The sequence below is a fragment of the Pezoporus flaviventris genome, unplaced genomic scaffold, assembly GCF_033815535.1.
Source record: "Pezoporus flaviventris isolate CSIRO_AGI_PZ_B2104156 unplaced genomic scaffold, CSIRO_AGI_Pfla_v1 ptg000063l, whole genome shotgun sequence".
In the NCBI taxonomy this organism is placed as follows: Eukaryota; Metazoa; Chordata; class Aves; order Psittaciformes; family Psittacidae; genus Pezoporus; species Pezoporus flaviventris.
Window position 1 is genome coordinate 2961455 of NW_026892611.1, and position 21606 is coordinate 2983060.

At 48.7% G+C, this 21606-nt stretch overlaps 1 protein-coding gene across 2 annotated transcripts in view; it reads right to left on the reverse strand.

Moving 5' to 3' along the window:
• PHF12 (PHD finger protein 12) overlaps positions 1-20559 on the reverse strand; it is a 32217-nt gene extending 11658 nt beyond the window's left edge. The window contains exons 1-7 of one of the 2 annotated variants that reach the window (XM_061470117.1): positions 20397-20559; positions 19859-20040; positions 5385-5457; positions 3406-3793; positions 2730-2850; positions 1487-1619; positions 609-773 (exon numbers count right to left, since the gene is read on the reverse strand). In XM_061470117.1, the coding sequence (XP_061326101.1) occupies positions 609-773; positions 1487-1619; positions 2730-2850; positions 3406-3793; positions 5385-5457; positions 19859-20040; positions 20397-20462 (1128 nt within the window). In that variant the 5' untranslated portion in view covers positions 20463-20559. The remainder of the gene's footprint in view (positions 1-608; positions 774-1486; positions 1620-2729; positions 2851-3405; positions 3794-5384; positions 5458-19858; positions 20041-20396) is intronic. The other variant, XM_061470116.1, reaches the window with a different exon arrangement.
• Between the last annotated feature and the right edge of the window lie 1047 nt (positions 20560-21606).

Below are 21606 nucleotides of genomic sequence, written 5' to 3' on the forward strand. Positions count from 1 at the left end.
AATTACTCAAGAATGACTAGTTAAACAAAGTGCCTAACCACCACTCTGCTTCGTCTTCGCTGCTTCCTGACCCAAAGGAACCCTGCAGACAATACATTAGCTGTTTCAAGGACTGAGTACTTCACATTGATGCAGCCATGATGAAATTAATAGCTTTTATTCCCTTAGGTCAGGCGTGACTTCAGCACAACATGGTGGCTACAGCAGAACAGAAGTCACGCCAAAAAAAAGGCCAAAGAAGGGAAACCTGGATGGCATTTTTCAGGTGTTCTGGCAACAAATACTCTTTGAGGTTTAACACAGCAGCCCCAATTCTGACGGCAGGGTCACATTCAGGAGGTTGTGTGTTGCACTTTTTATGCTTGTGCTCGATTTAAAGGCTTAGTTGTAATAGCTGAACCTTATGGCTGGCAGCAAAACGAGGTTCTTCAATTCCACCCGTAGTGAAAAGTAACTGCTGACTCCCAGACCTCTCACCACCGCCTCCATTCACACCCCACCCTCTTCCTCCTGCCCCGAAGGCTATCCCTGCAGGGCGTGCCAGCTTCCCTTCCAAACTGGAATACACACACAGGGATTTTCACCAACACCTACTTGTTTACACGTACCTTCAAACCTTTCCTCTTTCCAGACTGAAGAACTCTGCGATTCGGAGGATGTTTCTTATGGATTCGGTTTAAGAAATCCACCTTGACCACGTGCTGAGATATGGTGTCCTGGAACCGGTCAAATACTCGGCACCGATTACTCAGGGTCAAGTTCTTCTGGTTCAGCTGGGTGATCAGATAATGCCACAGGAGTTAGGGATCTGCAGGTCACTCTACTGTACCCTAAGACTTTCTTAACGCCTCGTAGCAGTGGCATCAGCTCAGCTTTAGACTATTTGTTTCCTGCAGCACTAACCATTTCTGTTAAAGGGCACACTGCTGGAGATGAATACAAAAGCATTTAGAGGCCTACTAAGCAGCATCAATGCTCCCAGAAGCAGTCTGTCTGGGCACAAGCCCTTTGTTTCAGCCCCCTGTTTCCTGAGTATTTAAGTCTCAAGCAAACTGCTTTTCCACAAATGAAAACTCCCATTTGGAATGAAAGCTCCCATTTGGAATGAAAGCTTTTTGGGTTAAGCATGCAAAGAATTACTTCCCCTATTTGTAGCACTGTGCTGCTTTGTATCACAGTTCTGGAAAGCTCATCTAGATCTTAAAGAGTCCAGTCAGAAAACTAGACAAGCTGTCAGTGAGCCGCAGCCCGAGCTGTCAGCATCAGTTACAGGAAGGAGTTTCCCCATCTTTACATTTTATTGCAGACAGCAGCATCATATTCCTCTGGAGAGCACGCTGCTTGCAGCAGGAGCTTTACAGGCGTTACAGGGAGCAATAAGAGCTCAGAAGCTGTTTTACATTTGTTGCACTTTGTCCTTTAAATGGACCTGCCAGCTTAAACTCCAGCATCCGGTTACCATACTGCAATCATAGTCCTTGCTTACCACCACATGTTCTATGTGATTTGGGCACATCCATCTACCCAGAGGCATGGCAGTAAGCGGTGGCTCCAGACAATCCATGTGGAACAGGAGTGGGCAATAATCACACTGAATGAGAGGTGCCACTCTGCAACTCCTGCAAAGACAAAACCGCCTCTTATGTCCCATACAGAATATAAACTGAGCACACAGGCAAGCTTGGCTAACCACTTGAGCTTATCTTTCCCCACCAATTCCCCTACGCTACGTTACATGCAACTAAAATTAGGCTTCTGATTTGTAACTTGATCGTTGTGGACCTTCTGCAAGACCCACTGAAGGCAAAAGGACTTGCCCACACACATGAGGGTTTCTCGTTGCAGAACAGGTCCCATGGCAGGAAGAGATGCTGGTGCTGGAAAGCTGCGAGTACCTCTCAGGTTCACATCAGCAACTTTTCAAGCTGACCTTGTCTGTCAGTTCTGAGTGGCTTTGTTTAGAGCAAAATTCAGAGATCAAAAGGAAATCTCAGGTTTAGGTCACTGCATTTTTTTCCTCAGATGAATCATGTGTGAAGCTGGGACGTTTACTTCAACAAGATGTTCTCAGAACAGGCCTCAAACTCCAAAAAGCTACATCTGATTCCCCAGGCTTTAAAGTCTTCACTCTATGACAAAGTCACCAGCTGCTCCCCACAAAAGCCCCCGAGTCTCCCGCCCACTTCCAGAAACTCACTGACTGGGGTCCTGAAATAAAGCTTTTCGGTTTCACTCACGCTTTGCACTGGGAGACAATTGCGTGCCTTTTTTTCTGCAGTTATAAAAACCAGCAAGTGTTTTGCACTGGGTTTCAGATTTACTACTTCAGTACAATATTCCTATTTGCCTTGGGCTTATACCTCTCTCAGCAGATTCCTATTTCCTAAAGGTCACCTCCTCACACATGAGCCATAAACAAATACCTCCGTATTCTACACCATCATCACTTGAGAAAGTAGAAAAATACCCAAGACAAGCTCACGCTCTTCAGGCTACGTTTTAAAGCCTTTTACAGCCACACAAGGCTGCAGGAGCCACACCTACCCTTGCCATGGTTAAACATCTGTTAGTTAGCAAAGATGATTATTCCACCGTTTGTTTAGAGGATTGTAAGCAAGTAATGAAGGAGAATGGGAAAGGGAACAGGTCATCTGTATTTTTCCATCAAGAACTTTGCTCCTGTGAAGGGTGTAGCTACACCAAACAGCCTCCCTGGAAGAGTCGAGTACCTGTTGCATGTGAAGCAGACTTTCACCGGCAAGGGAACCAAACCATTGTGGTCTAACTCATGTTGTGCTTTCTTGACATTCTTTCCTGTGGTTTCTTCCTTTCTCCTCCTCTTACTAGTACCTGAAAGTAAAATTTGACAGGCTTTGGGTTACCCACATAGCGATTTGCTTTCTGATAGATGCACATAATCATCTCGGGCAGAGACAAACAGAAAAGGCAAAGAGAGCTGCTTAAGGCATCCTTATCAACCACTAAATCTAGCCTTAAGTGACACAGACTGTCTTTAAAGGCAGGTGGATTTTATACTTAATCATTTCAGTGATATCCCATACATCAAGTCATTACTTTGTTACTAGATTATCATATCATAAATCAAAATTGAGTATTTTGACAGTTGGAATTTATTTCTTCAGACTGATGATCTAGACCAAGGTGACAACAGCAAGCATCTATCACAAGCACTGATGGAGTGCAGCATGCAGCAGAAGTGTCCCCACAGCTCACATCTGAAAGGCCACCTACTGTTGGAGAGCTGGAGGAGGACCAAGGGTACTTCTGTACCAGCAAGCACCACTGGAGCCACAACTACTAAGGAGTAAGGAGTGGAAAGAGGGAAGATGGCAGCAGGATGCAACTGCAGACACCTTCACCACCACTGGACAAGCCATCGCTCACCTGGAAGTGCTGTGGTGCAGGTCAGTTCGTTCGGCAACTGGAACTGCGTTGGGTTCCTTTCCATGGCAGCAGCAATAAGAAGCTCAAAGGGTCGCTTCAGCTGGGGCTGCCCACAGTCCATTTCTGCAATGGCAGAGTCATCATCCACGTCAATTATGTCCTCATCCACATCATTCTGCTCTGAGTTGGGGGTCTCGGTGCTGGCATTGGATGTGGGAGTGCCAGGCCGGCTTGCTCTCCTTTCCAAGATCCTGGCATGCGCATTAGCCCTGATGCTGCTGCTAGACCTGTCCAACAGGTCTGCGTCACTGGTGGGGGAGGTGGTCCTTTTCCCAGATTTGTCCACCAATCCATTTACCTGCCCCAGCTCTTTCTTCTGCTCTCGCTTCTGCACGACATGAATAGGCAGGCTTATCATGGAGGCCACAAACAAAGCACATCAACCTTGACAAATATGCAATCGAAGACAAACAGCATCTGAAAAGGCTTAAGCCACTTACTACAACTTCCCCCGTGAAGCCTTAACTCGGCAAACCCCATTTGTCTGCAGCTAACAGACAGATGACAAAACAGCTGAAGGGAACCAAGCATGGCGAAGGAAATCAGCACGTCCCTCTCCTTTCAGGACAGCCGTATTTGATCAGGACAACGTTTCACATCATCTAGCCCTAAATACCTGCCAAATCAGGCAACTCTGTTTACTCTGCTAACCCTCACTGAGAAACTCCACAGTGGACTGTTCATTGTCAACGCACCCTATTAACCCTGTCAGTGCATCCAAACCCATGGCAGAACAAGAAGATCAGCTTGAGAATACAAGCACAAGATACAAACAACATGCTGCTATCTCCTGATGACAGGAATCCTGAATGAGGTGGGCAGGGAGAACTGCAGTAGAGGAAAACAATACATTGGGATCACTGCAAGGTCCATTTTGCAGCAGGAGGGGACAACACATGGCCTAGCATGGGCAACTGCGCACTGCTCCAGCATCACCAATGTGGATGAACCAATCTATTTGATCACTAAAATGGTCTGCAAAAGGAGCAAAGTGTGTTAGTAGGCAATTTTTAAAACTGAGAAGTTGGGGACTGGTTTTCTTCCTCCCCCCCCCCCCCCCCTTTTTACTTATTTTATTATCATACTATCATATTTATCATCATATTTCAATTTGCAACCTTCATTTTAACTGTTAGCAGATGGCTGAACAGCACCCTGGAAACAACAAGGCAATCCACTGAGGAACAAAAGGCTGAATACAGTTTTCTTCCAATCTGTTTTGGGTGTCACTTCAAGGGAACAGTTGCTAGATAGTTTGGTGCAGTTTCTAAACCCTCTGCTACGCTGCCTTACGTAGGCACAGCAATAAGATGTTTACATTGTGCAAGACGGCTTCCTGGAGAAAGAGCATCAAGGAAAAAAGACAAGCCACAGTCTTGCTCAATCACCTCCTTCCCGTCCTGTTCAACAGCCCAGGAAATCATAACTCACTGTGATTTCACCCTCTGCTGATGTGCAACTGCTGCAAAGTCACACTTCAAGACAACCCCCCCCACATTAACCAGAATCACAGCCCTGGTGCCAAAGCTGCATTAACATGACTCCTGTTTCACCTGCAGACAGCTCACCTCCTCAACCATGGGAGCCATTCCCATTTCCTCTGTGCCTCAGCTCTCCCTCCTTTCCAGAAGTGTGTGGGGAAGGAAAACAATTTAAAAGGCACAGCCTGGCAAGAACATGTCAGGCACTTCAGGTCTGGTTCCTAGTCCGAGGTTAAAAATACCAGCAGGGTCTCATCAAGACCCTTTAGTTTTCTTTAAGCTTCTTCCTAACACAGCCTTTTGCAACTGCAAGCACAAAGAGTAACCCTGGTGCTCATACGTACATATTAAGAGGTGAGGAAGCTGTAAAACACTGGGTTCACATTTTGAATAGACAGGGTTAAGGGCAGGGATCATGACTGGGAGGAGAGGCTTTACCTTGCGGCGTACAGTGCAGCGGTGACACATCCATTCCCCCGGAGGCAGCATTTCCTCACTGAGTGGAGGGTTGCTACAAGAGAAGCACAAAGCAATGCTTTATTGTTATTTCTGAAGGCTTCTCTTCATGGGCACCAGCCCGAGTCAGGGTAGCTCTGCAGGTTCTGTTCCCGACAGATGCTCCCTGGTTTTGTCCCCCCGTACATCCACTTCGGAGGACACCTCTAAGCAGCCTTCCACGACACCCATCTCATCTCCACAGTTTCAGAAGACAGCCTTAGAATTGAATAGCAAAGATAAAAAGATTCGCTTGTGTGCAACACATACACCTCCATCCTAAAAGCAGTGCCTCCTGAAATAACTTGATTACTCCACGTAAGACTACACAGATTCCCATGCAGCAAGCACAGTCATGTATCCAGGCATTTGCATCCCCTGGATTTGCAGTATGAGTCCAACAGAACAAGCTGCCATGAAGTCTACCCACTGCTTCCCATGTACTCCATCCATGGGGATGCTTACTTAATGGTGGAAACCACTTTCTATCTTAAGGCAACCCAAATACTCTTAAAGGCGTCACCATATACAGCTTGCCTTGGCTATGAAGCACAAGATACATCCTACTCATATGGATTTGTACTTACTATAAAAGCTGTATCACATCAAAATGACATTCTCATTTGGATGCTAGAAATAAACCAAAGCAACTTACATGAAGGAGTAAGGAGGATTATTTCGAGAAACACTTCTCCTCAGTTAGAAGCAGAGCAGCATATGTTAGATGATACTTTCCTTACAGATCCTACTACTAGCCCAAGAACTTTCCAACACCTCTTTATCATTAAGATTTGTTATTTCAGCAAAGTGCTGACTGTTGCAGAAGAAGTGTACATGCTGTCAGAAAAACAGGCACTTACCATGCAGTGGGGCTTAAGATAATACTTTTAAAAGTTTGCCTACTGATGCAGAATGATGACAGCTGCATAGCAAGAGTGCTCCCTTGTGCTCAACACTCAACAGAGAGATGCGCTATCACAGGACCTAGAAGCTCCATTTCCCACTGACTGGGACATCATAGAATCATGGAATAGTTTGGATTGAAAGGGATCTTAAAGCTCCTCCAGTTCCAACCCCTGCCACAGGCAGGGACACCTTCCACTAGAGCAGTTTGATCCAAGCCCTTGTGTCCAACCTGGCCTTGAGCACTGCCAGGGATGGGGCAGCCACAGCTTCTCTGGGTACCCTGTGCCAGCGCCTCAGCACCCTCACAGGTAAGAACTTTGCCTAAGAGCTCATCTCAGTCTCTCCTCTGGCAGGTTAAAGCCATTCCCCTTGTCCTGACCCTACGGGCCCTTGTCCAAAGCCCCCCTCCAGGTTTCCTGGAGCCCCTTTAGGCACTGGAAGCTGCTCTAAGGCCTCCCTGGAGCCTTCTCCTCTCAGGCTGAACAAACCCATCTCTCTTACAAGCTTACAAGACCAGCCCAAGAAGCCACATGAGCGTGGGGAAGCAGACTGCGGTTCACTTCAGGAGTCTCTATACTGTTTATTTCACCTACAGACAGTTATCAAGCCAAACCCAAGTTAAGCTTTAAGAAGTCTCCAGCACCAACAAGCCAGCGACGATAAGACACGTATTTGTTGGCCAGTAAGAGCTGTGCTCTGCAGCAAAGGGAGAGGCTGCCTTCCTCGAGAATCTTGCTCCTAGCACAGGGAAATGGCTCAGGATCCCAGCCCAGGCTCCCAAGCTTGAGCTGTAAAAACAAACACGCTTCCTTTGTTTAAACAGAGTCCCAGCGAGCCTTGCCCCGAGCGCACCAGTGTGCCAGCAGCAAACCTCCGCAGGTACCGCAGCCACCCAGGGTCACACTCGGCCTTGCCTGGAAGACTGAAGGAAGACAGCAGCAAGAACCAAACTGGCAACAACCTCAGCGTTTCTGGTGTCAGGCTCCGGGGAATTCAGTAGAGCCAACACATCTGGCAGCCATTTTGAGGAGGAGAGCAGGCTTTCGGAGGCCTCCGTGTTCCAGGCGCTCCAGAAGCGCAGCGCTCCGCGTATACGCGCAAACATACCTGCAGCTTATGTTTCTCATTTCCTGGAGGACTTGGATGAACGAGAGATCAGGCTCTAGATGCGAGCACCAAAACCTCGACTACTGGCTGCTTTACGTGAAGCCTCAAACGTTTGGCTGAAGCAGTGAGCCCCAAACCGATAGAAGCAGGGAAAGGGGGTGGAAGGAGAAGAGGAACAAATGACCCCCGCGTGCTTGCTGCGGTGCAAATCCATTCCGAGCCCTAGGTGGATCCTGCAACAACAACTGCTAGAAACGGAGCTCTCAGATCTGCAGCTACAGCGAGCAGGGATTCATCAGGCTCATTCCCCCCCCTCCCAACACCTCAGGGGGAAAAGAACCCACAGTATTTGATTTGTTCATAGGGAATTCATCCCTCTGAAGGCACCGACAAGCATGCCTGAACCGCTGGAAACACGTCTGCCCCATTCCAAGCAGCGTGCCAGGGATCTGCATGCTGCCAGATGCCTCCTGGTTATTTGTTTTAACTGTTACCTCAACCTGACGCCTCTTACAATGAAACAATTAATGCCACAGTGAATCCTGAGAGGTGCCGAGGAGAGTTTGAATGCTTTTCTTCCTCAGTGTGTATGTTATTGTCCCATTTGTTATGCTGAACTATCTGCTCAACAACCATGAGATCCTACATGCACAGTACTCTTAAATGACAGCTTGGAGAAGTGTTTTAATGAATGCTGCTACCCAAAGGCTTGTGGAAGGAGGGGGAAAGATTAGTTTCAGACCAGCAGCGAGGTTTTAGCTCTCAGAGTAGCCTCCTGAGTTTTTTTGCTTGCTGTCAGGGCCTAGCTGCTATAGCAAGTGTATTAAAAGACTGATTCTGCTTCTCCTGGTTAATGAACTGTTCATCAAGGCAGCCTGCTGCACTAACAAAGACTGATGAACACTGCTCCTGCACCACTGGCCCCTCTGTGAGCACACGGCGTTTCCTGGGTCTTAGCGTAAAGCCAGGGAAGCGCTAAGGAATGCTGTTTTAATTGAGTAGTTATGACCACATCTGTCAACCTTTTACTGTAAGCATAAGAGAAACTGATTTTTAAGTCTGAACAAGATACTTGATCTTCATAACCACAGCAAGAATTAACATTCTGGCAGGAGCACCATGGCCCTTTTTTCCTTATCTTTCTTAGGTTCATTAGCACGCAGATCTCCAGTCCCTAGTGCTGGCTGCCAACAGGACCTGCAATTGTACAGCACCAACTTTATCTTCACTTACAACACATCTCCTCCCAACTACACACCAACGAGTTGCACTGTTCTGATCCACCGAGCCTTTGTTTCAGAGTTTCCCCTTTTGTCATCACAGGAGAGAGCAGTGACCAGCACTGTTTTACCTGGAAGGTTTGGTGTGCCCCAAATCAAACACGCTTCTGAATTGAAGATAAAGACAGCGCTGAAAAACTGGGGCTGGCTTTCAAAGTTAGGATCTATACAAACACCTGGAAGACCAACTCATACAAAGCCTCTGAAAATCAAAGGAGATATTTATCACTGCCTATTCAAAAGCCACTACACGGATAGGAAGTCATTTGCCATATGATGAGCCTCATGGCTCTTTTCTAAAGAAAAGCCATCTCCATGAAATTCAAACTAGATTTATGTTGTCAGGATTTGCTCTTCCATGGTCAGAACATCATGCAAAGCCTCCCTTAAATAAAGTTTAAATGGCTATGAAGAAATAAAGAAATCTTCAAGAGTTACCCACACATTAGGAGTTTTTATCAAGCAAACAACAGCAAGAAGCCACTTAGCTTTTCAATTTCACACCCCGGAGCTCTCATCCATCAGATGCCTGTTGCAGTCTGAATCCCGTAATTACTCTTCACTTTGCTGACCTCAATAAATAAGTAAACAAACACTCCAAGGAATGGCACCTTCTTCACTATGAACAGGGCTACAGCTCTCAAAGGAACCAGTTGGAAGCAAACCTGAAGTTATTTACACACGGCATTCCTGGTGGCCATCTTGCGTCAAAGGCACGTTGACACTGCTGAGAACACGCTCCGGACCCACCAGGATACAGCCAGCTATCAGGCTGGGATCGTGGTGGCAGGAAAACAAACCAGTGTCTGGGGAGGCTTTCTTGAATAGCTTGTCTCTGATGTCAGTTGTTTTCAACATCTGACTTAAGGTTTTCTTTTCTGTGCAGAGGAAGATAGCAACTCCACGAAAAAATTGTAGGCAAGAACATTTAATCTTCTAAATAACTCAGTGACAGGCTTATAATGAAGGATGCTGGTTATGTTTGCCAGTTAAAGGAAGAAAGCTTTCGGCTCTTCTATTGGACTCCTATTTATCCCAGTGATGGGATAGAGCTACAGCTGTTCTACCAGCTTCATAAAGAACAAGGCTTCCCGGCTTCCAACAGCAGCGCCTCAATGCCAGCCGCAACTAAAACAAACCAGGAAACCAACCTCACTGTCAGGGCATTACAAACACCCCATTGAGAAACACAGAAAGTCACAGCACTTACAGATTCAGGGCTTTGAAACAGTTTTACTGGTTCCAAGTTACACACTTCTGCTCACAGCTGCTCCAAAACAGGAGGAGGACAACCAGAGCCTCTAACTTATAGGTAACAAAAGCACATGAAACAAGCTATCAGCCGTTCCAAGTTTCTCCCCACTGCAACTCCCTTACCTTCCTATTGCAATTCTTGGACCAATGGAAAGTTTACTGTTTTCTGAAGACAGAAGTCAAGATTCCAAGAGGGTTATTAGGAATAGTGTCAGCTCTCTCCCCTGTTCCAGTTTCAGGATTATTCTTCAGCACAAACTACTCAGTGAAGGTCTCCAAGTTCTGCTGATTGACATGGGTAAAGTCCCAACGCTCAGGAGTACAAGAAATGCCCCATCCCTGGCAGTGCTCAAGGCCAGGTTGGATGGGGCTTGGTGCAAGCTGCTCTAGTGGAAGGTATCCCTGCCTGTGTCAGGGGTTGGAACTGGATGAGCTTTAAGTTCCCTTCAATCCAAACTATTCTATAGTTTTATGAGAAACAGTCGCCCTGATAATGCTGAACATTTCTCAAGCACCAATGCAGACACCACCAAACCTTACATAAACCAGACATAATCTTTGCTCTTTATAGACTTGCAAGCATGACCTGATCACATTAACTCTTACCAAGTTTCAGGAACTTTCTGGTCTCAACGAGGCTTGCCTATGAAGTTTTACCTACTTGAAGCCAGTAGTGCAATCCGCACTACCTACAGAGCATCAGCCACTAGACTTTTATCTGTGGTGCATCTGCTCCTGAGGGAACTAGTGAAAAACACTTTGATAGCAGCCAGCATAACTTTGTTCACACTGAAGTGAAAGCCCTGAGAATGCATAGAAAAAGTTCTAAACTAGTAACATCCAGCAAGGAGACCTGGACAGATCAGTACACGGTTATTTTGGCTGCCACTATGCAAGCAAGGGAGCTGAAGTGGCCATTTCACAGGTCACCAACTATCCCATCAGCTGGAACACTGCATCTGCTTAGCATGCATCTTTCCAGCAGCATGGCCAGAGTTGGAAATAAGGGTTCAGCAACAGACAGAGAACAGAAGGATGATTAAAACACCATTTTATGGCCAGACAGTGAGAAACAAGATGCACACAAGGACAAATTAGACTAACATAATCTGTCCATGTGCCAGTACAAGAGTGGAGGAAGACTGCAAGTTAAGAGTCTAAGAAGTAACACGGACAGGTATGCTAAATCCCAACATTTCATTTACTAGGTGCTTATCTCTGCCTTCTAAACCAGCCAGTGTTTACCACTGCAAGGGCAGAACATCATTCAAGCCTCTGGCAGCAGTAAGAACCACAAACCAAAGCACTGGGGTATTGTGAATTTGAGTATTTTGAAGCCAGTGAAGTTATTTACTTGTACCCAACCTCAAACTGCTACTGCTAGTCCCATCCTGAGAAGGGAAAGCCAAGTACAACATCATGGATGCATGTGTCATCCACCTTACCTCACTTCCCTTCCTACCGTCATCAGAGTCCTCCCCATGCACAGCCAGTCCCAAGGAATCAAGAAAGTTCCCTCACATGGGATGAAGCAGAACATTTCTGTCTCAAGCTTGACAAGCAGGAGAGTCCAATACACTGGATAAGCTGCATGTACACATGTGATCACCTGATGTAATTAGTGACTTCTATTTATGGAGAGAACCTGGCCCACAGAGACCATTCCACAGACAACCCTCATTAAAAGCTGACAAAAAATAGTGGGTTTTAAGATATTAAACTTCCATGAAGGTCTAAAACCCACCAAGTGTACGTCTAGATAAATAAATGTGCTTTAAAAACTGTATAATACCACCTGAGGCTTCCTGATCTGGTTTTTCAGTAAGTCTGGTTGGTTATCAACTCTGATACTGGTAAAAAACTCTGATATTTGGGACATATCTGCTAGGGAAGCATGCAGCTTTGTATTTCTAATCAGAAATCATGGAATTCAACAGGAAGACGTGTTGACTTCGGAAAATTTGGGTCAGATGCAGAAATTCAAGCGTTCTGCACATCCTGACTCCTGTTTCTTTTCCATGCATCACTCATGCCTTCACTGCAGACAATAGCAACAATAGCCTGAATTCAGTGGCCAGGTTCATTGTTAAGTGTTCAGATCTTTCCAGCACCATCTTCTTAACAGATTAGAAGTCATCTTCACAAAGCAGGATGACACACAGGGCAGCACCAGGAAAAAGAAAGGTCTGAGGAACAACACAGCTCGAGTGAGAATCACTTCATCCAATTTCGCCTTTAAAGAACAATAAATGAAGAGACATCTCTGGTGGGGGAAGAAAAAAAATAATCAAAACACAGGTCTGAGAGGTTTCAGAGGAGCGACCACATTCAGCCCCAGCCATCCTGAACACGTTCAAAGCAGACAGGGGTGAAAGGACAGAAGCAATAAGGTGGAAAAAAGGAAAGCAGCACATCAGAAGAGGATGAAGGACAGACCCATAAAAGCAAAAGGATGAATCTGTCTTCACACAGACACAAGTGAAGTGTAATTCTGACATCTCCAGGTAGACGAGGCTTTCCCATGAACACAGGGGAAGAGATGGGAAAGAGCAGCGATAGAAAAAGCCACCAAAAGGAGGGCATGCATTCTTCTCCGCTTTTTCCAGATCACCTTCATATCCTGCTCCTGTTGCTATTCTAGATGGAGATCACTGGGAAGTTCACATGCTGTTTGCCCAGAGTCAGAGGCTGTCCAGGCAGGTGTTTCACACCAATCACTAGTGCACGCCAGAAATTCAGCATGGGGTTTGCAGCCTCCTAAATTGCATCCTCAGGCCACTGCTTTCTGCAGGCTTCAAAGTGGGTAATCTCCAGCTCCATCTAGTTTACTTCAAGTGACTCGTGCAGAGCAGACGTCAGCAGAAATAGGTTAGAGCTGGGTTCAGGCACCACGCTTCCCTCAGCTGGCCGAGATGCTCTTTGCCTTTTGTACTCATGATCAGACACACCGACTGGAAGAATGACTTATAGATTCTTTTCCCTTCATTTTTGGCCATAAGAAGCATTTACTCCATACCCTAAAAAGGTATGTAATGGCATTACACCTGACATCTGTCAACCCTTTGTTAAAGGGAAGGTACAACGCCATTTTTACTCGGCTTACAGCTACTGGATACCACAGCATTCCTTTGAGGAAGCTGGGCAGATATCCTGAGAGCAGTGGAGTCAGAAGCAGCATAAATTGACTACAAAAAGGAGAAAAAGCCAGTTGTGACATTCTGACCATGCCACAGAAATCACAAGTTTAGCCAGTAACCTGACGTGACAAGATGCTTTTTGCTTACATTCCCTTCTTTTAAACCCACTACTTCATTTCCCTGCAACAAATCCATACTATAACCTCGGATACATTAGCATTCTCACAACTCCTAGCGTACTTCCGGACTGGTTAAACACAGGTACATCCTTCTCACATGTGGTTTATATTGCAACAGGCAGCACACCCTGACCATACAGACTTTGTAACACTTGCTCTCAGGAAGATAGAACCTCCTTCCTGCTCTGGAAGCTCTCTTTCTTCTTGGCAGGTTCCTGCTATTTGCTACTGACTCAAGGATTAATAAGGGCTCCGGAGCACAGGAAAAACTCAAGAACCCGACACTTACCAGTGAGTCAGTCCAGCAACAAAACCAGCTTAACATCCATCCACTTGTGTGGGTCAATAAACAGAATTGATGTTAGTGCCTTTATTATGCAGAAAGGCTGTTTCAGTATTGATGCTACAACTGAAATCCTGAATTGACTCTGTTCTATACAAGGAACCAGCCAGAAGCCTTGCCCTCCATGCAGTGTGTTCTTCACACCACCACAACAGCACCTACAAGCCAAGTCAAAAAGGTGAGTTTCAGGAAGAAAAAGCAGCATATTTGGTCCTGTCTCTTACCAAAAATACACAGCTCTGTTCCTGACAACACTGTGGGGGCTTTCCCCACTCGAGAGGTCCTTCACACCCTCTGTAAGAGAAGCACAGCCTGATGCTAGACATGCTCATCATTACCACTTCCCATTTACTACCCCCACCTAAAGCAACGCCGAGGAATGTAAAGAGAGGGGACAATTATGAGTATTACATGATTTTGTGTACTAAACACAGTCCTCCCATTCCCAAGATCCACAGCCAGGTGTACAATCTTAACAGCTTGTCCGTGATAAAAGACATGAGGCAAGCTAAATAAGGTGAATATATTTACAAGATAGTGCTAAGATCTCCATAACAAACAGTCATTAGCAGATTAGTATTATGAATCTAATCCAATTAAGAATTTCCTTTGCAAATGCCTGGAGGAGCTGGAATTCCTCTGGGAAGACCTTTCCATGAGTCACGCCTGCAGGTCTGACATACCAGGAAAGACCAGCTCTGAAGCAGCATGAACAAAGGCCTGAACCCCACCTCGAAGCCACTGCAATCTACTGAACTTCAGGAGTCCACAAAAGAAAGAGTCCTCAGTCCCACAAGTCCCAGTCAACAAAACTGGCACTTTCCCAAGCAAAGGGACAAAACAGCAGAGAACTTTCCTTATTAACAGTCTCATACCGTGCCCTTTAAACAGCTCCAGTTCATTATGGACGTTTCACATAATGCTAGTCCATACAGCAGCCATGCCTGAAGACAAAGTGTTAAGTTAAGCAGCTAAACATCCCTCCTTGACTGTGTCAGAACCCTAATGCTTTGCTCCTACCACTTTATGCTGATAGTGAGAGCAGCAGCTGTGATCCACAGCTTGATCTGAATGCCCAAACTCTTGCCCATGCTGCAAAATTTGCTCACTCTCAGTTTAACATGAGCACACACAGGTGAGAATCGTGGTTTGTAAGCCCCCAAGTCAGATTAATTCATCAGATTCTTACTGTGAATGGTTTTGGGGTGCCCTCAGCTTAAATTGGTAGATTTGGGCTGACCTTATCTGCCTTTGCATGGAGAGATTTAGGACAAAACAAGGAGAGGGAAAGGTCTCATTGGTACAACTTTGCTCAACAGAACTGCCAAGACTGATCATGTTACCACATCTGCAGGCACATGCGCAGTGACCCTCCACAGTTAGGAACCAAGCCAGTGCCACTGCTTCCTTCTGCTTTAGGATGGAGACCAGGCTGGTCCCAATGCTACCAAATATCAGAACCAAAGACACATAAAGCCCAAACTTCAGAGGGGGGGAGGTGTTAAAAAGTACATACTTAAAACTACTGTTTTAACAAACTATCAGTAAAGGTGGATACATTTAAATTAATGTTTGGAACAGAAGAGCTTACCCTGATCTTCAAAATGCACTCACAAACATTCAAGCAGGTGTTTTGCCAGTTATTTAATGTAAAAACTACCCAGAAAGCCTCAAAATACAAACTTGCTGCAGTTAAACCACAAGCTTTTGAAGCTGTCAGAAGTGCCAGCAACACAATGAATTCAATGTACAGAAACCTGCTCCTCCATAGTTCACTATGAGAGATGAAGCTAACCTCTCCAGCAGCATTTCTGGCCATCCTGCCACTCCTTGCAGCAGCAGATGCTTCAGACCATTCAAAGCTTCACCTGAAACTCTGGAGGCAGCCAAAGATGCCCGTTAGAGGAAGGATTAACTAACACAATAGACAGGCTAAAGTTTCCCTCCCCTCTCAGAGAACAGATATTTCTGTAAAAAACCCAAATCCAGACCAAATGCCAAGATAAAAGCAGGACACTTCAGACCTGAGTAAAGGGGGGAAGAGTTACAGATGTCCTACCTAACACAACTTTTTTCCACTCTTTGTGCAAAGCACTTACCCACTGTGACTCATAGAAAATATGGCTAGTTTAAGCTTCACTCCTTCTCTTTGCAGCTCTGTTACTCCAGTTCTTCGACAACTTTGGCAAAGACTGCCAAATTGAAGGAGAAATGGAGCCAAAGGCTCCAAATATAAACATGGAGAGGGAAGTGTTGATGGAGCTAGCAGGCCCTAGTATGGGTGCAGCGTACCTCTCCCAGCAGCTAAGGAAAGCGGTTTTGCTGGGCAGTGCCATCAAACTGGTACTGTCTGTTTAGGGTAGGGGGCAGCTTTAGGTACCTCAGGTCACTTTGCCATGCTAGCAGTGCCTCACAGCCAGCAGCAGGGATTTGTGAAGAGCAGCATTCAGTGAGGTTGGTCATTCTGGGCTCCTCCAACCAGAAACTTGGGCAGTTAGACTTAAAAAACAGGGATGAAAAAAAACCCCAACACAAAACTGTTCTGTGTTAGTTCTCCCTCCTGTTGTCACTCCCCTCCCCCTGCTTGTTAACTAAACTTTTCCTCTCCCAGGGATCTTTCTAATCCTTCAGCGAAGCTGTAATGAATTTGCAACATCAGGCACTCTGCAAACAGGCTTCAACGTGAATCGAGTTTACCACGAGCTCCAGAAAACACAGGGAATTCTAACAATCACATAGCCAGAAGGAGGATATAAAAGGGGAAGAATAGAATAGCACTGGAAAATTGGGTTTCAATCATGTAAAGAAGGAGTGTACACCATTCCCAGGGGCCTGGGTTAAGGCAGAACATCAGAATGGAAATGCAGGCTGCACCATTACCCAAAGCAGCGGATTATGGGCAAACAGCATAACCAAAAGCAGACTTAAGAGCTAAAAAGCCTTCGCTCTGTTTCAAGAATTACTAAGGACTGAAAAAAACCCAGCCCTCTCTGTAAATTCAAACCTGAAGACAGTCACCTGACCACAATATTAATCCAAGTATGTTGAAATTAAGTGTCTGGAAGGGATTTTACGCTTTCCTGTATCCCTTCCACCAAGGCACTTTATCTGCAGCCTGGCTGGTGATCCTCCTGCTCCGTGGGCTCTCACAGTACCTGCAGGAGTTTCATGCCAAGCAAGAGGTTCTGAAATGGAGTTGCGAGAAGAGCTGACACACTGACAGATGAATGAGGAAGCCACTTGCACAGTGCATCAACAGAACTTGTTATTTACCATCAGAGATGCGCAATACTATCAGGCTCGGAAAGTTTGGGGGATTTTGGCCGAGTGCCTTCTGTTTCCTGCAGAAGGCAACAGGTTCAGGCCCCAAACTGAAGTTAAAGCAAAGTGCTGAAGTTTGAGCACCACACACTCACCTAATGAAGCCAACTTGCTCACTACAGGTTCAAGCAACACGACAGAGAAGACTTCTTGACACAGGAAGACACAAAACTAGTTTATGGGCTACTGAGCTGGGTTAACTCCTGGGTTTGTCTCCAGTCGCCTGCGTGACATGGGCTGATCACACCCTTGTCATTCATTGTCTTTGATAGTATGGTCTCTCTACACAGCTTTAATCAACTGATTACAAACCCCAGACCAATTAAGAGCTGCTCTTCTTAATTTCTCTTTAATTTTTTCTATGCTGATAATAAATGCAACCTGGTGCTAAAGATTGCAATAAATATTTAAAGAACAGGTAAGCTGTCGACACTATTCAGCTACTATGCCCCAGCAGAGCATTTAAACCACTATTCAAATGACTTCAAACAAGCATTGCATTACAGCTGCTACTCTTCAAATACAAAAACAAAAGGAAGCAGAAAGGAAGTTACAACTGCTGCCTTTATGCCTAGGTTTATAGCCAGAGCAGAAGCTTACTGCAAGGAAGATGCAGGTGGTAAAGGGAAGAAAACAGGAAAACAAAACCTGAGCATCCCTTCTAGACAACCTGGTTCACAGGAAGACCCTAGCCAAGCCATGGACAGGCTTCCACGAGGAGGGAGGCAGAACCAGACCCAAGCCAGAGAGCTTTAGGTGAAGCCTATCTCCTGTGCCACCCTAAACCGTGCCACATCCCACAGCAGAGTCTGTGCCATTGTCAAAAGGATACCCCAGGAAAGGCAACAACTGAAGTGAGAAAGCCTCATCACAACTGCTCCTTCCATTTCTGTTTCAAAAGGTGACCACCTAGCCAAAAATATGTATCTTTAAAGTAATTATAATGTAACTAACTCAAGCACAGCCAAAGCTTTACCGATACCCGATTTACACAACTGCTTCCCACTCACCAACTACAAGAAACTTGCCATATTAAGCCATGAAACTCAGCCAGATTTAGCCATGCACAAAGCGGTCTCATTTACGGTTAGACTTAACCAAGACTCAAGAGTCAACCAGGAAGCCCTACAGCATTAGTCACAGATCTTCCACCTCAAAATGTGAAGCTTTAACCATTGCTCTAGCCTCGCTAAGAGAAAGCTCAGGATGCACTCAGCAGCATCTGAAAGCAAACACTGAGTTTTTAAGCACCTATGCCACGGAGAACTTAAAAACCCACCCCCAAAGAACTTAAATTAAAGCCCATCAAGAACGCTGGACAAAAATAATTAAACAATTAGTGTCCTCCTAGTAAATGTTAGAGGATCTGCACTACCACCAGTAGCACTTCCTGAGGGTAGGAGGGGATGATGTCATGGCTGCATGCTACAGCATTGTCGGGTTCGCCTGGCTACACGCTGCTAACGGGACACTCCCTACAGAACTGTGACCACACACTCGGTTTTCCTGGTATCAGCAATCAGTTTAATAAGTGTTCAGAGACCTGCAATTAGCATAGAAACGCAGTGCAACCACCAAGTAAAAAATGGGGAGAGAAAAAAAAGCAGACAGCCAGCTGTAACAGGGTGGCAAACAAAGCTCCAAAGCATGAAAGAGAGAAAGGAATGTGGTTAAAAAATCTCCCCTAAGGAAGAATACTCTCTACGCCCGAGCTCCAGCTGTTTGACTTGCCCCGCTCCCTCCTCCACTCCATTATCCATTCTGGCTGTGCTAATTTAACACAAACCGCCTGCGTCAACTGTTGAAGGGGAGATTCGGGTAAGGCAGCCTGGGATGCATCCAGAAAAAGGGGAAAAACTTTGGGATGGAAAGTTGAGGTGCTTTTTGGAGCGGGTCGCTTTGTGCCAAGAGCTCAGGAAGCTGCAAGGGAAGGCAGCAAGAGTCCTTCCCCGCTGCAGCCTGCACCGACCAGAGCTTCACCACCGCCTCCACATGCACCTCGGCTCCCACACTGCACCCAGATTTGCATGCAGGGAGATCTGCCTTCACCCACAAAGCCACCCAACGCCCTGCGAGAGGATCCTAATGCCCCCCAGTCCACAGCAGACACTGCCAGAGCAGGTCTGGAGTGAGGAGGAAGAGGGGAAAAAAAGGAGGGAAAGGAATAAACCCGGCCAATCTTAAAGCCTGGAGGGCCAGATTGTCCACAGGGAAGGTGCTTTCACGTTGGAGGGAGCACTGCGAGGGTTTGGAAGTCACAAATGCAGCCAAAATGGCGCTGAGAATAAAAATATAATTTAAAGGAAGGTCGCCATATTGTAAACAGTGAGGCAGGGAGACACAGAGACAGCAACCTCCATTATTCCCAGCAGCTGCAGCAGCACGGAAGCGCTGGGAATGTCAGGCCTGGTGCGGAGACGCCACCGCCGCTTCCTTCCCTCCCTCCGGCCACAGCGCTCCGGAGGGTCCCCCCCGCCCCAAGCAAAGCACCCTCGGAGAGGGGTGAGGAGGGGAAGTTCCCCGCTGGGGAGGGTGGAGGAAGGCCGGGCAGGGGCAGCAGCAGCGCGGGCAGGCCGCGCAGCCAGGGCCTCGCTCCTCCTCCAGGCCTCTCGGCCGCTGCTCAGCACATAAAGAAAGGAGGGTGGCGGACCCCCACCCGCAGGGAGGGCAGCCACAACGCTCTGCACCCCGGCTGCCGTGGATTAACCACGGAGAAGGGGATGGACATGAGGGGGGGGGGGGGGGCTGCAGGTTTGCACCTCCTTTTTGTTCCTGTCGTGCACCCCCCTTTTCCCAGCGCAAAGCTAACGGGGAGCAGGAACTGCTGGAGGGAAGGTGCTGCCTGGGCCGGGATGGCTGGATCCGGAGGGAGGACAGCGCCGAGCCTTACCAGCACTGGAGGTGGAAAGCGGCGGGGCAGTGATCGCAGCACAGCAGATCCCCTCCTTCCTTGCAGCTATCGCAGCTATCGTGGTTAGTGGCCCTGCCACTTCGCCTGGGCTCCTTCTCGGGCCTCCTGCTCTTCTTTTCCCCATCTTCACTCTTGGGGGGAGCCAGGAGGGCCTGGATTTGCTGCACGGACAGACACACAGACAGCGCCTCTGAGGGGCTGGCACCGACCCTGACCCCAAGCGCCCTTCTCCCGCCTCACCGACGAGGGGAAAGCGGCCCCCGGGGGGGGGGACGGGAAGGGACGGGACGACGGGACACAAGGCCTGTGCCGGGCCCGCCCCGCCCGCCGGGCCCGTGTCCGGAGGACCTCTCCCGGGGATTGGGCGAGCTGCCTCCGTCCCTCCGCACTTCCTTCTATGGCCACGGGGCTCCGGGGGGGGGGGGTGGGGGGGTGGGTGCCCCTCGCCATTTTGCAGCCCCGCGGCCTCCCCCGGTGCAGGCCTCCCCCCCCCCTCCGTCCGCCGCCCGGGCCTCACCTCCATGAGCCCCCCAGAGGTGTCCAGGTCGTAGACGATCGTCTTGGTCTCCATCTTCTCCCACATTCATCCAGCCCGGGAGCGGCCCCGAGAGCCGCCCCCCCCGGCGAGAGGGAGCGAGGCGGGGATGGGGGCTCGTTATGAAGGGGGGTAAAGGGAAAGGGGGGGTGGCCCCTCAGCAGCGGCGGCGGCGGCTCCGCGTCGAGGCGGGGGGCGGGCGGCGGGGCCTAGCCCACGGGCCGCTGCCTCCTCCGCCTGCAGGCGGGCCCGGGGGCGGCCGCAGGGGTCCCCGCTCCCGCTGCCATGCCGTGTGAGGGGAGGGAGGGGAAGGGGCGGCCCCGCGCCCGCCGCCGCCACACACGCACCGCGCACGCACCGCGCACAGGCGGCGCCGACGCTCCGGCCCCCAGCGCGCATGCGCGCCCCGCGCCGCCTCCCGCGGTCAGCCCTGGCGCGCCGGTAGAGGGCGGGGAGGGGGGGGCAGAGGGCACATAGCCCTACCGCGCATGCGCCACGCTGGCTGCGCGCACAGGCGCGGTGAAGTAGAAGGGCGGGGCGAAAGAGGGCGGCGCGCAGGCGCGTGGCGGCAGTCACGTCCCCCGGGTGGTGCCGCAGCGCGTGACGTCACGACGCAAGGGAAGGTGGGCTCCGCCTACCCGCAGAGGGCGCGCCGGCGCGGAGCGTTCCCGTGACGTCACCCTCGCGGAGGCCCCGCCTCTTAAAGCGGCAATTCCCCCCCTCCCCGGTGCAGAATGATATCTGGGGGTTCCCGGTGGGGCACACCGGGATGTAGGGGGGTTCACCCCCATGCAGGGCTGCTCTGCTGAGGGAGACGCCACCGCTTCTTCTAAAACACCTGTTTTTATTAATGAAACAACCAAAAGATGGGGGTTCGGGGGTCCTCTCCACCCCAGGGACCCCCAGCCCGGGCGGGACCCATCGAGGGGTGAGCCACAGCCATACCCGGTGTCCCCCGTCCTCGCCCGGGTCCGTCCCTCCTTGGGTGCCGGGGCAGGCGGGGGGGGACACATCGGTGGCGGAGGGGACGCCCCAGGGAGGGAGAAGCAAGCGGGGGGCCGGGGGGGGACGCAGCATGCTCGGTGCGGGGGACACACGACACGTCCCTGCGTGACGGCGGTGGGAGACACGGGGGTGCAGGGGGGGCAGGACCTGTGCTGAGGTGGGAGAGGTGGGGGGCACCCCCATGGCC